General features: G+C 37.8%; 1 protein-coding gene across 3 annotated transcripts in view; it reads left to right on the top strand.

The window, feature by feature from the left end:
- Positions 1-14,854, top strand: part of eif4g3a (eukaryotic translation initiation factor 4 gamma, 3a) — a 51,724-nt gene that overhangs the window by 13,232 nt on the left and 23,638 nt on the right. For all 3 annotated transcript variants that reach the window (XM_079596895.1, XM_079596894.1, XM_079596893.1), the window contains exons 2-8: positions 106-175; positions 947-1,114; positions 2,828-2,920; positions 4,938-4,970; positions 12,972-13,148; positions 13,771-13,882; positions 14,112-14,218. In XM_079596895.1, coding sequence (XP_079453021.1) covers positions 106-175; positions 947-1,114; positions 2,828-2,920; positions 4,938-4,970; positions 12,972-13,148; positions 13,771-13,882; positions 14,112-14,218 — 760 coding nt within the window. The remainder of the gene's footprint in view (positions 1-105; positions 176-946; positions 1,115-2,827; positions 2,921-4,937; positions 4,971-12,971; positions 13,149-13,770; positions 13,883-14,111; positions 14,219-14,854) is intronic.

The raw sequence follows: 14,854 nt of genomic DNA, 5'->3' as shown, positions 1-14,854 counted from the left end.
CACAAGGCTTTTTTGGCTAATATTTCATGTTTCATGAACTTCTTGGTTTAAAAGGTTGACATTTTCAAACCTATTAGAGATTTTCTCTAACATTACCCTTCCCAGGATCCCTCGGGGACTTTCACTGGAGGAACGCATGTTTTCCGCCCACTCTGGGGTGACGGCCGTCTACAGCGTGAGTGATCACACACACATGTACTCTTAGACATTACACATCACTATAATACATATACATAGACAATCCCTAAGGCCAGAAACATACTCGAAGTATGCAAAATTGTGTGGTCTCATTGTACATGCATACTGTGAGTTTAATCATTATTATTATACCCAGATGATATAGATGCCTTTATTTGTCTGATCTATATGTTTACAGTTTAACTAACTTTAACTAATCTGCTCAGGAAGGTTTTCCCAGACTGTTGCTGCACCATAACAGTTGTTGACTTAAAAAAAGACAATTTATTCCAGTTTGACAGAAAGAAACTAGAATTGTCAAAACTTTATATTTTGTACGCGAAATATAAAAATGCACAATTGTCATACAGTATAAGGGATGCACCGATATGAAAATTTTGGCCGATACCGATAGTTCTTTATATTTGAAAGCCAAAAAACGATATATTGATTGGTAAATCAACATTTTTATATAATTTTTGAGATCCTGATTACAAAAACAAAACGAAAGTCTCACCATTAAAAGCCATGTTCCAAGCACACAATTATAATGATTTTCTCATTATAATTTCATGTAGCTTACATGTTGCACTTTACTGTATTTTCCTTTTTGAAGTGATTCCAATCATATTCAAGCAATTCAAAACCATCATGGCGAACATCATCTGTAGTATCTGAACTTGACTTGTCTAAAATGTAAACAAGCTCTTTGCTGAAAGGGGCTATGGTGTGACGGTGTGTAAAAAAGTTTTTGGGGGTTATTCCACAGGTATCCAGACACCCTGGTTCTCCGTACCCAGGTCATGACCTCAGCAAAACCCACCCAAACCTGGCAGGCACCCCTCCCGGCCACGCCACGTCCCAAGCCCTCTCTCAGGTATCAGTCCCTGCTGGCCCCTCATACCGTTTCCTCAAGGGCTGGGAGACAAGTGGAGCGGTAAGTATCAACATGTCCACATCCTCATCTGTCTGTGTACACAATTGTTTGCTTAATGACCTGCTATTTTTTCTGTTAAAGGGGTCATGAACTGCATTTTTATAAAGTTCTCTGAGGTTATTAAGATTTTGACATCAAAAAACCTCCTAAATTAGAGATAAAATCCTGTTTTTGACCCTCTCTTTTAAAAACTCTGTTATGATAGGCACGCCGCGTTCAAGACTTAGAAGTAAACGCCCACTGCTATGATTGGGTAACAGTTTTCCATATTAAAATAATTTCCATGTCCACGCCATTACTCGTGTAGAATTGTTTTGAAAACCTCCGATGTTGAAAAATATCCCGTTACATACAGTAGTTGAAACATTTTCCAACAATGTGAAACATTTATGCACATTACGCTTTATAAGTTTTGGTTGTGGCAAATACAATTTAAGTACCAGTACTAAGTTCCACAGTTATAGTTAACTCAATAACTGTTTTTTGTGTAAACGTAGTTATGAATAAATATGTACCATCATTCTTAGGCTATTCATCGCTTATCCTTTTCGATAAAGTGAAAAACTTATACATTTTCATTTGCAGTGTCATGTTTTAAATAAAAGGGGAACGTGTTGTAATGTCTTTCTGATGATAAAACCGAAGATCTCTCTTACTGAAGCTTTTATTCAGGATTACAGCGAATGGCTTAGATCAAAACAATAACAAAAGCAGCATTCTCTCTATGTGCTTTCTTCTGTATCCGATAATGCCCTGTATTAACCCATTAAATGCCGAAGCAAAGGAAAGAACAGTATCAGAGCTATTCACAGATTGACTGCGGCGCTACAGTATAAATACTCAGAACATATCAAACGATCTGTAACAGACTAAGCAATAGTGATGCATGGTAAAAACACTGTATCATCTATTATTATCACCCTCTCTGAAAAGCCTGCGCCGAACAGGCTCTGTAAAAATGCAATTTAAAAATCCAAAACGAGTTGTTTGGGCAGCTTGGTTTCAATAAAAACTGTTTTTGGACTAACAAGAAAGTTTTGACTTCTAAAAACTTACAGTGTAGTTTAGGACAATGACCTCTTGTATGTAAAAAGATCAAGGACTATTTGCTTTCTCAATTCATGACCCCTTAAAGACAGAGGAGAACTTATCAAATGTTGGTGTTGCTATATTTTTCTAGGTCACCTTGTTTTGTACCAAAACAATATGTTTGTTCTTTGCGTTTGTTGGGTCTGAATTTACTGTGACATTTAGAATTTTGTATTACATTTATATGTCTGATGTCTTGGCACACATACACACTATACAGAGTGTCGAGGTTTTGTGTTATGAGTGATTTTTGCACTGCTCTTCCTCACCATGGTTACCACCAGCCTGAAGGAACACTGTCGCTATTTTATAAATAGTGTTTCCAGCTGACACAGGTGCTGTAATGATCCCACGACTTTCTCACACACACACTGGACAGATATATACACACTCTACAGACACTTTTATATACACTCCTGCTGTGGATTGATTAGAGGGTAATGTATTCATCTGGGTTTTGTCTGACAAAGAAATTAAGTCAATATGCACACACTCACACAGTTAATGATGATCTTTTTTTTTTTTGCAAGGCACTCTTGCTATTTTGTATCCTGTGCTCTGAATGTAAACCGAGCTTCAAAAAGGAAGTTGCCTAACCTTCGGTGTCTATGATTCACTCCTTAGCCTTCATATAACCCAGCTCAGAATGCAGGCTCCTCCCCCCTGGTGTATTCGCCACAGACCCAGCCAATGAACGTACAGCCTCAGACTCGGCCGGTAAGCACTGCACTCCGCTTACATAAATGAACATTGAACATCTAGACAATTTTTGTGGCCCTCTTGATTATATCTTAATGCCATAATTACAAACATGTCGTCTTGGCATGCTAATATGTAGTAGGTCTGAGTGGTATGATGGTTACTGTTATGGTTGGAATGTTTCGATTAGTAGAGAATCTGTTTAGACAGATTTTTTTAAATTTCGACACCAAGCAAAAAAAACTATTGCCTATTCTGCACATTGTCCAGCAAATAGACATTTTCAGTGTCGACACTTTGGTTGCTACCATATTAATATAGAATATAGAATTCAATTGATGTATTTATAATGCATTGAAAATGTAAAACTAATTTGAGATGAAATACCTTTCATTTGAACCATTTTATTATGTGGATTATCAAAAATATGAATAAATTATTAGTATTCTAATAAGACATTTTTAGTTAGAATTTCTGTTATGATAATATAACTACTAATTACTCATATGATATAATATCTGATTTACTCTATTGTTTAAAAGCTTGGGGTTGTTAAGATTTGCTAATGTTTTTGAAAGAAGTCTCATATGCTCACCAAAGCTACATATATTTAATAAAAAATACAGTAAAAACAGTAATATTGTGAAATATTATTACAATTTCAATTTGTTTTTAATTTAATGTTTTTTAAAATGTTATTTATTTATGTAATTTGCAAAGCTGAACCTTTAGCAACTATTACTCAAAATCATTTAGAAACTCTAATTACTCTAATATGCTGATTTGCTGCTCAAGAAACATTTCTTATTATAAGGAAGGAATGCTTAAATTGTGCTGCTCAATATTTTTGAGGAAACCATATTTTGTGGAAACCATAGATTTTACCAGGAATCTTTGATGAATAGAAAGTTCAAAATAACTATTTAATGCTTCCTTGCTGAATATAAGTATATATATATATATATATATATATGCGTGTGACCCTGGACCACAAAACCAGTCACAAGTCGCACGTGTATATATGTGGCAATAGCCAACAATACATTGTATAGGTCAAAATTATCGATTTTTCTTTTCTGCCAAAAATCATTAGGATATAAGTACAGATCATGATCCATGGAAGATATTTTGTAAATATATATATATAAAATGTTACTGAACCCAAACTTTTGAATGGTAGTGTATTCCATGTACCAAACATAGTCTGCTTGCCTCATTACTAAAAGAATATTATACAAATTAGAAGTCTGGTCCTTAGGTTGTTAGGCTTACTTGAGTTTATATGTTTTACACCAACTTCAATCATTTATTTAAAAAAATAGTTCACCCAAAAATGAAACTTATCCCAGAATTTCCCATTGGAACATGACTCACTCGTGAACACGCACTGGCTGTTGCTGGAAGCCAGTGATTATAGTTTATATAGTTTGAAATATGGATGCGCTTTTTGGAGCTTTGAAAGACTATTCATTGCTATTACAAAGCTGGGAAGAGCAAGGATACAATTTAATATAACTCCGATTGTGTTCGGCTGAAAGAAGAAAGTCATAAACACCTAGGCCGTTGCTAGAAGCTAGTGATTATAGTTTAAGTTGTAAAATATTTTTCCTACAAAAACCCATCGCTTCGCTTCAGAAGGCATTTATAGGCTATTAGGCATTATATTTATATGGATGGATGTGCTTTTTGGAGCTTCAAAAACTCAATTCAATACCTTTACAAACCTGGAAGGAACTGAAAGAAGAAAGTCGTATACACCTAGGATGCCTTGAGGGTGAGTAAATTATGGGATAATTTTCATTTTTGGGTGAACTATTCCTTTAAGACCAAAAAAATAATTAAGATTAAAGACCAGCCAGTAGGACCACCTGTTCTGCTGACATGTTACACAACCCTGCTACACTACTCTTGTTTCATTTGTAATGGAAATGCAAAGGCACCCAAGGTGGATCATCTGTTATCCTCACTGTCTCTCTATTCTTTCTCTTCTTTTGTCGCTCCTGATGACCTCAAACCATGCTGTTATCTCCATCAGTTTATGACGGGACCTCGGCAGACCCACCATCAGGTAAATTCCACAGACCTAATGTCTCTATCCTATTAGACACTTCTTAAGATGCTTATGGATTTTGCTTATGTGTATAAAGATCTGGACTGAGACCCGTAAAGTTGTAGGGTTCGAGGAAAAACCGCATCGGCTAAATAACGAATGATTAAAAATTTCAAAAGAGAATCGTACCTGTAATTTGCAAGGATTGTGTTCTGTGCCGCCAATGTCTTAAGTCATTTCTGAACTGTCACACTGACCACCGTTTTTGAAATGCATGTATCCCCATCAGTTTTGCATAAGATGTATAACACCAGTAACAGCAGTGCAAATACAGTTTTGAGCACATTGGTTCACAATTTTATTGTAATCTGAAAAACCAAACCTGATATGTCTGTGGTGGTAATGGTTTCATTAACAGTTCAGTCAGCCCTAGAACCCCAAAGCAATTCCACTGGCTGAAAGAATTTTCAATGGTTTACACTTGTGGTGCAGAAATCACACTCTTCAGCTTTAAAGAGGCCATATTTGTCTCTGATTTTGTTTTTGGGGTCTAGAGAGAGCAGGTTTTCATGCTTGAATGTTACATTATTGCAGCACCTCTCTTCCCAGTCTGTTAGTAACCCTCTGTTTAGTTTCTGTTTCTGTGAAGCCCCTCCTTCTGAAAAGTACTATGTGCTGTGCTCTGATTGGTCAGCTGGACCAGTGTGTGTTGTGATTGGTTAGCCGCTTCTGACGCGTTTCGGAAATGTCACGCTTCTTGCCATAACCGCGAGTTTTAACACACTACTAACGCAACTCAACCAGACCTTGCCACCTTTTGTTTGCACATGCCTTGGGTGGGAATTATTCAAGGGAGGAATATTGTGATGTGTTTGTTCCCGGATGAAAAGAGGTGTTTCAGGGAGTTCAGAAACAGTGCTGATATAAAGAATCTCCATTTGGAGTGACTATGTGCTTTATTATACATTTGCAGACCTTTTTCATGCTCAAACAGCAACATTACACACTAAAGAAAGTTGAAAATGTAAAAAAGGTCCTCTTTAAGAACCATTATGACTAGAGACTTATTCATATTCCCATATCCATGTATTAGCTCGACTTTGTAACAAGCTTCCCGTCCTTGAGAACCAGACATTAGAAGTGTCTCCTCTGACTCATCCATTTCTTGTCTTTTCTAAAAGATCGCCTAAATAATGATGATTTGCATTCATGTTATCTGATGAGCAGATGTGCGATGAAGACTGACATTGATTGCCAAATCTTGTCAAGGCTGTTAGTGCACCTTTTATTAGATGGAATACTTCAATCAATGTGTCACGTTCCTGAGCAGAATCATTGTTGTAAGTGTCTAGACGACTTGGGCTTTTGTCAGTCGTAAGTTAACCAAATGCATTCAGAGGTCATTATGATCATTAGAATGTAAGTTGCATTGCTGAATTCATGAGCAGCATTACACATGCCTGTACATGATATTCTATCCACTGTGCTTTGGTGTATTATTACATGGAAAAACTTGTTTGTCATTTGTTGCTAATGATTTGTTTATGCACTTTGCGTGTAGCCACAAGTCCATCCATGCAAGTGTGTGACTATATACGCCTGACCTTAAAGGAAAGTTGAGTGTCTTTCTACCCCGACCTGACACACATCTCTCCTCTTCAAATGGCTGTGCTCTTCACAGGGCTTAACCCTATAAAGCCTATATCATACTAAATGAGTAATAAAAGCCTGATGTATTAAATATGATACTCAACAAAAAACATGTATGCAAACTTTATTATAGATTACCGTACTATGATTTCATATGTCAGGCATAATTTATTTGCACCAGAATTATAATAACAAGAGACAATGTATTACGCTTAACCATTTGTTATTGATTTGTGCGCACAGCAGTTATAAAATAAGACTGATTGACATGAGGGAGCAGCAGCTTAAAGATTTGCAGTACAGTACTGGGCAATAGCATTTAGAAAAGATGCTTTTCCTGCTGTCTCTAAATTACTTTTCCCCCTTGAATTTTAAGATGTGCTAACCCATGTGCAGCGGGCTTAGCTTGAAATGTAGCGCTGCTGTATTATGTTAAATTATCTTTGGGACAGCAAAAGAAACTGTTATTTGATGGTTTAGATTATAATTGTGCACCATTACGTTAAAATGCAGTAAGGTATCTTTTTAATAATGGAAAGTGCGTCCATAACTGGCTTTATATCGAACGTCACATGAACAAACAGGAAAACATGAACAAACAGGTCTCATCATATCCGCTTGTTGGAGAAAGTGTTAACGGCAGTGAACTGACGGCGATATCTGTGGACTTTTAAGCCATCCAAGCTAGTTATTTTTATTGTTAGGGAATAAAAAAAATTCTGTTTTACAGAATACGGAAGTTTGTGCACATAACCTCAATACTTCTGTATTATGTAGTGCAACACAGAAAGAAGATATGGAATGATGTATCAAAAAAACATACAACGTCTGGGCCGAATAGTAAATTGAGGTGTGTTTACATTTACTGTTGTTTAGCTAATTTTTGTGGGAATTTTTTTATTCGGAGAGAAAAAAAGAGCAAAAAGCTTAACAATGTACACAGGTCTGTTCGCCCTATAGAACAGCGCTTGACTGTGTAATGTGCGGCAGTCAAAGAAGCTTTGACATCTGTGCTGATGTTAAAAGAGCTGAGTTAAGGTTTCATTTCTCCCCTGTGGCTGCGGCAAGTCCCAGCTCGCTTCCACTGCAGACTGGCTAAAACTGATGCCTACAGGCCATTAGAAAACAAACAGAAATAGGAGAGAGTGGAGAGGGAGTGACACACACACACACACACACACACACACAGAGGGTGGAATAGTTGGCTGGTGTTGAATATTGGTCAGAGGAATAGAAAGAAAGAAAGAATATTTAGGTCTGAGCCTCATCAAGGTTCTGTATCCTGCATGATGAGTGATTCTGTACTCAAGGGCACTTGTGATTAAGAAAAACATTTGAATGAAAATTTATTTTAAAATATTTAGATATTTTTAAAAAAATCATTAGTTTATCCAGTTCAAGTTTGTATAGCACTTTTCGCAGTACATATTGTTTTAAAGCAGCTTTACAGAAAATGCTTTAGGTTTATAATTACCACGGCACATTGATTTTAATGACATTTTTCGAAAACAGTCACAGCTGTCCTAAAATTCACAATGCATGAATTTGAAATAGTTGCGTTTCAGTAAGGGCAAAGATTAAGAATATATTCCTTCAATAGTTGAGAGTTTTTTTATCTTAGTTTTTAAGGTTTAAATAAACATGTATCTGTATGTTCTTCATGTGCTTAGTATGAATTATTGTTGAGAATCAGTTTATTTTAGTTTATTTTTCCATGCTGACCTGATTCGATTGCAAAGCTGAATATATTTATTCAGCTTTACAATCGGATAATTACATTTTCAATTATTTAAAAATAGAAAACAGTTATTTTAAAATGTTATAATTTTTTACAATGTTACTGTTTTTACTGTATTTTTGTTCAAATAAATGAGGCCTTGGTGAGCATGTTTAATATTTTATGAATACATAAGAAACACATTTTAAAAATACATTATTTTGTTAATTTAAAGTGGTTGTGTGCTTTTTTATTGTTGATCATATTAGATTCAGCTTTATTGTACAAGTACATAGACAATTAAATGCAATTAGCATCTAATCAGAAGTGCAAATAACAATGTTGGAGAATAACAACTATTTGTTCCATTCATGTTCCATCTTCCATTTGTCCCCTTCTCTCTCTTAGTTTCTCATGTTCTCCCACACTCATTTCTGTCCCTTTCATAGATCCACAATCTCTCATGCCCTTTTTCTTTCAGTCATTCATGCCCTCTTTCTCTCTGTTTCTGCCATTCAGATACATGCACTCATTCTTATCTCTGTCCCTCACAAACACACAGACACCAAGTCTCCGCTTCCATCCCTCCATGGCATTTACACACACACACACACACACACACACACACACACACACACACACACACACACACACACACACACACACACACTCTTGTACAGCATTGTGACAGTAGTTTAGCACAGTGGTCTTCCCCTCAGGCTTGATCCCCTGTTGGCCTCTATGAGTCACAGTGAGAGGAAATCACCCATTACACACACACAAGCAAAGTTTGTTCTCCAGTGGTGGTCATCATGTTTCTTTTCTTTCTTGTTTCCTTTGTCAGGTCTTTGTTTCCACCTTTGACCCTAAAGTGGCTGAAATTCTGTAAACCGATATTTATGTTAATTTTTATATTTAAAGTGATTCCAACTCAATATAGGCTAGTTTATTTGTGCCATTATCGTTGAAGTGTTGATGTGTTATTCTTTTTTCATTTAGAATGATTTTTATAAGATCAGTAGTGGTGATGTTTAAGCTTTGTAAACTTCTGTCCCTCTTATTCACTTTTTTGATGATTGTGATATAGCTATCTCACATTCTTTTCTGAGCATTTGTTCAGCCATCATCAGTTTCTTTACTTGGGTTCTTTGCTTATTTTTTGCTGATTCCGTATTTTCCCTATCTCCTTATGCAAACAGAGTGCACTTTCCTCATATGCGATAGATTTAAATAAAGACCTGTTCCTCTAAACTAGTTATTTTAGAGTCGGAGCTTCTTTTCAGCTACTGTCGTGAGTTCCCCCAACATGCTACCATTACATGATCTCACACATAGTCTATCCATTTACACCAAAGCATGCCAGTCGAGACCTTTAACCACGTTATTTTATAGGTTACATAGTGAAACCCAGTTTGGGTCATTGCTCAGTGTCTTTTATTCTGTGTATTTAACTTAACTTGTCCGGTGTACTTAACTTAAACTTGTTGAGAGCCACATAAATGATTATGTCCTCTCTCAAAGAGCACAGCGACACTCAACAGCAGGTTTATTGCAGGACCACTATGGTGAGCACAGACAGTTACACATAATCTCCACTCAGTTTACAGTCACTAGCGGATCAGTTCTGTGGTGTTAAATCAGTTTTCAGCCAACCGTCATGGGGCGTCCGCTGGTTTTATTGTTCTTGTTTCTACACATAGTTCTGGCTTTGGGAAATCTCCCCGAGGCTTGTTTAATGATAGGCCTGGATTATTCTGAGCCATGTTGTTAGATGTTTTTGGCTGTACCTGAGCCATACAGTTAGGATAGATGATGTCTAACACTGTGTTTTACACCGGACGCGACAGCTGCAAAGTTGCAAATAGCTTCAAATATGTCAGAAATAGTGGGTTATAATGGGTTCGGTTTTCTTTTGTTGCATCGCGTGCGTCTTGTTTAGACACAGTGTAACATTATGACACCTGGCTAATATGCTGTTGGTCCTTCTCATGCTGCCAAAACAGTGCCGACCCGCCGAGGCATGAACTCTAGAAGACCCCTGAAGGTGTCCTGTGGTATCTGGCATCAAGACGTTAGCAGCAGATCCTTCAAGTCCTGTAGATTGCGAGGCGGAGCCACAGTGGATCGAACTTGTTGGTCCAGCACATCCCATAGATGCTCGATTGGATTGAGATCTTGGGTATTTGGAGGCCAGGGCAACACCTTGAACTCTACATCATGTTCCTCAAACCATTCCTGAACAATGTGTGCAGTGCGGCAGGGTGCATTATCCTGCTGAAAGAGGTCCACTTCCATCAGGGAACACCATTGTCATGGTTCTACGCAGCCCTGTACGCAGCAGAGTGTGATGCACTCTATGAGAGGAGTGTGACACTCCTCTCATAACCATCATTTACATTTTGTGTGACTTATGCAACAGTAGACTTACTGTTGGCTCAGACCAGACGGGATAGCCTTCGCTGGTAGGCTTGCTGTGGTCGTCTGTGTTACCGGTGTTACACAGTGTTCGGCCGTACACCGATTACATTTCTTGCTTACCGTGGCCCATCCCCCCTGGCGTTTTGCTTTTTTCTAGAAATAAAAAACATTTAGTTCAGTTGGACAACGGATGCTACAATTATAAACTGAAAGCGTTTGCTCTGCTCCATACAGCACAGTCAGATTTCACTTATCACATGAAGTGAGTAAGGAGAGATGACTGACAGGGCGATGGCGGAGGATTTCTTCCCCAACAGATCCTGAGAGTCAATGCCAAATATCTTGTAAAATGTGCAGTCAGTACCGCCGAAAGCGAAAGTGAAAAGTGAGCGCGCCTCCCCCGGTGTTATCAGTAATACTGGTGTTGTCGCAAGTTTATTTACCAGTGTGAAAATTTTCACACCGTCACATCCCTAGTCGCCGGTTTGTGGTTTGTCCCTCCTTGGACCACTGTTGGTAAATTCTCACCACTGCTGACCGGGAGCAACACGCAGTCGCCTTGTCATAACAATTTGGCTTTTGTAAAAGTTGCTCAGATCTTTATTCCTGCACATTTCTCCTTCATTCAACACATTGATTACAAGAACTGATTGTTTTCTTACCATCTAATTTACCCAGACCTTGTGCCCTCGTTAGGAGATGATCAATGAATGTCCATAATGTTTTAACTCAGCGTATATATGTGATATTTGAATTAAGTTAAGGACGACTTAAAATTTTGAGAAATGAGGCTTATTCAAACGGTTTGTCACGTCCTGGAATAAGCATCTGATCATGGCCTTAATCGACCTTCTAGTATGCCTATATTGTCTTTAATGTGTGATGGATTTTTGATATTGTGTGTGACGATAAGAAAGAAATATTGTGAAATCGCAACCTCTCGTTCATGGCATCCAGCAGTGTGTTGAACTTGTTACTAAACTACTAAAACATTCACCTGTCTGTTGTGACAGATACCTGGGTCCAAGTACTACACTAAGAATCAGCAGCAGGCTCTAGAAGATACTGTCCTTTAATCTCTCCACTATGGCTTTCAAATAAACCTGCAGATACTGCATAATAACTTGAACATTGCTCACAACAATCTGAAGTTTGACAGTGGTTGGCTTGTTTATTGTTGAAGGCGTACTCTTTAAATAAGAGTGATTACATTTTTCTGTTGTGCTGACTATTAGGATGCTAAAGCAAAACATGCTCTCAGCATGCTCTCTGAGAATTTGTCTCTATTAATATTAATACTAACAATAATTAAAATCTTAAATAATTATATCAATATAGTATTAATTTGTTTATATTTATTTATTTATTAAAAAACATTTTATTTTATTTTATGTTATTATTGTATAATATATTTAATTTATGACTAATATAATATATTTTTTTATTATTACTATTGTAAAATATTTAATTACTAATATAGACAACAAATACAAAATTATTATTAATAAATTCTTGGTAAGCCCAAAATAGAGACATTTTTGCAAATGTATCCATTCACTACAATTTTATAATCTGCCCTTTTTTCTTAATAATTTTAAGGACTAAAAATGTCCCCTTTTTCGAAAAATCAACCACACATATTACAGATACATTTAGACTACCATGAGGGAAATTGCATATGGTGTGTGCATCAATAGTGTGTGTAGAATCAGGCAGAGAGAGAGCGAGAGAGGTGACCTCTCGCTCCAGTGCTGCCTAGTTGCTGGCGCCCACTGACTGGGTTTGCTGAGGTAATATTTGCAGTGCGGAGTGAGTGAGTGAGCGAGAGAGAGAGAAATCGAGGGAAAGCGGGGGAGGAAGTGATGGGGGAGGGGATGACTCCTCCAGCAGGCATGCAGTATTCTCCTGATGAATAAACCGTTGTGCCAGAGTTGTGCCATCACCCAGCTACAGCAGAGAATGAGAATACTGCTCATATCTCCAGGCTGCTGTGTGTGTATGTGTGTATTTGTTTCTTTGTGTCTGTTCGATGAGCAGAATTGATATGATTCATCAAGTATTTGTGATTGCAGCTGTTCCAATGTCTGAATGTCAGATTGTCAATTAGATGCCTCATGATTTGAATAAACTGCCTGATAGGCACAGCAGAATGTCCTGAGGTGAACTGTCTTATGTCAACACTGACTTCTTTTTATGTTTCTGCTTAACTCTTATTTCTTTGACTTCCTCCACAGTTCCTCCACAGGGCTCAGATGCAGGCAGCACGGCCCACCCTCCCTACCAACAGCCCCTCCCTTCGGCCGGGCTCACAGACCCCCACGGCTACGGTTTATTCCCCCAACCAGCCCTTCATGATGACCATGACGCCCATGCCCTTTCCTACCCAGACACACCAATACTACATCCCCCAGGTAAAGTGTCAGTGTTACTGTTACTGAGAAATAGATATTGCCAAATATGGATTGCACATACACAAAAAATATTTTCAGGGTTCCCATTGTGACAAAAAACACATTGGGAGTTTTTTTCATGCAATTTTACATTATTGCCGTTTTATCCTTTATTTTATAAAATGGGATGCTTAACTAAACTAATCATTTTCTGTCTCTGTATATATATATATATATATATATATATATATATATATTCATTAAATATGAATATATTCATTAAAGGTAGGGTAGGCTATTTTTTTCATAATCTCTTTTTGTTATTCTGGTTGAAACTGGTCTTCACATCCTGATAGTAGTCAATAATAGAAGTGGTCTAATTATAAAAAAAAAAAAAACATATACCGTCTGTGGAAGTCTCAGTACCTAAAAATGTTATTCAAATCATTGCAATCGGTCTGAGTGCAAACATACTCTATAAATAACATTTTAAGGCTATTTAGTATTTACCATAAAAATTCAGATGGGATGCTTAACAAAAGTAAAGTAATCTGGTGTGTGTGTGTGTGTGTATGTATACATATATATAATTAATATATTTAGTAGTTTATATATAAATTAAATTCTCCACCTTTTCTCTCAGTATCGTCATAGTGCACCTTACATGGGACACCCTCAGCAAATTACCATCCAGCCACCAGGGTCTGGAACCTTTTACCCAGGACCCGGCCCTGGAGAATACCCCACTCCTTATGGCAAGTACAGACCTCTCTGTAGAGCACACTTCAGTGTGAGTGTGCTTGCGTCACACCCAGCTGGTTCATATTAGCTCCAGGTAGTTTCAGTGTGTGTCTGATTAGCTGAGAAATGACCCCGTTTCCAGAAAGCGATTCACTCCGAGGCTGTTTAGATCTCATGTGAAAGCAGCACACACAGCGACATGACTCACTTTTTTCCTTCCTTCCTTCTCTTTTCCAACAACAGCTGCCGGGCCGCCATATTACACCAGCCAGCCAGTGTATCCTCCCTCTCCACCCATCATAGTGCCTGCACAACTGCCACCTCCACCAGCCAAGCGTGAAAAGAAACCAGTGAGTACCTGAAACATTCCACCTCGTTTTAGAAACGCCAAGGGATCCACTTAGTTTTCAATTCATTTCAGACTGATAAGGCTTGGATTTAATCCCAATGGCCCTGGCTGGCAGACCCAGATTAAATGCAAAAATGCTGTTAAAAGGGATATTCGTCAAGTCTTAGTTTACCCTGATATTGGCCTTGGCTTTTTGTGTAATTATGTCATGCTAGTCTATTAATTTTCCAGAAATCAAGATGAATAATAAGTATTGAATTTGTCCGGGAGTGAAGTCGATTTGTGTGCCATGCAACTTCTGACATATGGTTTTGTTGCATGCTGGGAGGTTGGCATAGCCAAGGTGTTTTATCCCAAGCCAAAGTGAGAATTAAGCCAGTTAGAAATTTCACCCATCCTCCTGCAAACATTAGTGTTGGGATTTTAATGATGGGATCTGGAAAATCCTGCCACGTAAGTGAGTTTGATGCCTTTTTGAAAGATTTGATCTGTACCATCAAACCAATTGGACTTGCTCCTCAGTATATTTGTGTTCTTCTCACCCCGTACACTGCTTCAAGATCCCTTCGATCATCCAGTCAATTGACCGTTCGCAAAACCCCGCCCTCGAACGGTTCTCGTCCAATCCTAGCTCAGC

This window comes from Phoxinus phoxinus, assembly GCF_949152265.1.
Source record: "Phoxinus phoxinus genome assembly, chromosome: 22".
NCBI lineage: Eukaryota > Metazoa > Chordata > Actinopteri > Cypriniformes > Leuciscidae > Phoxinus > Phoxinus phoxinus.
The sequence above is the reverse complement of the archived record's forward strand: the minus strand, read 5'-3'. Positions and strand labels throughout refer to the sequence as shown.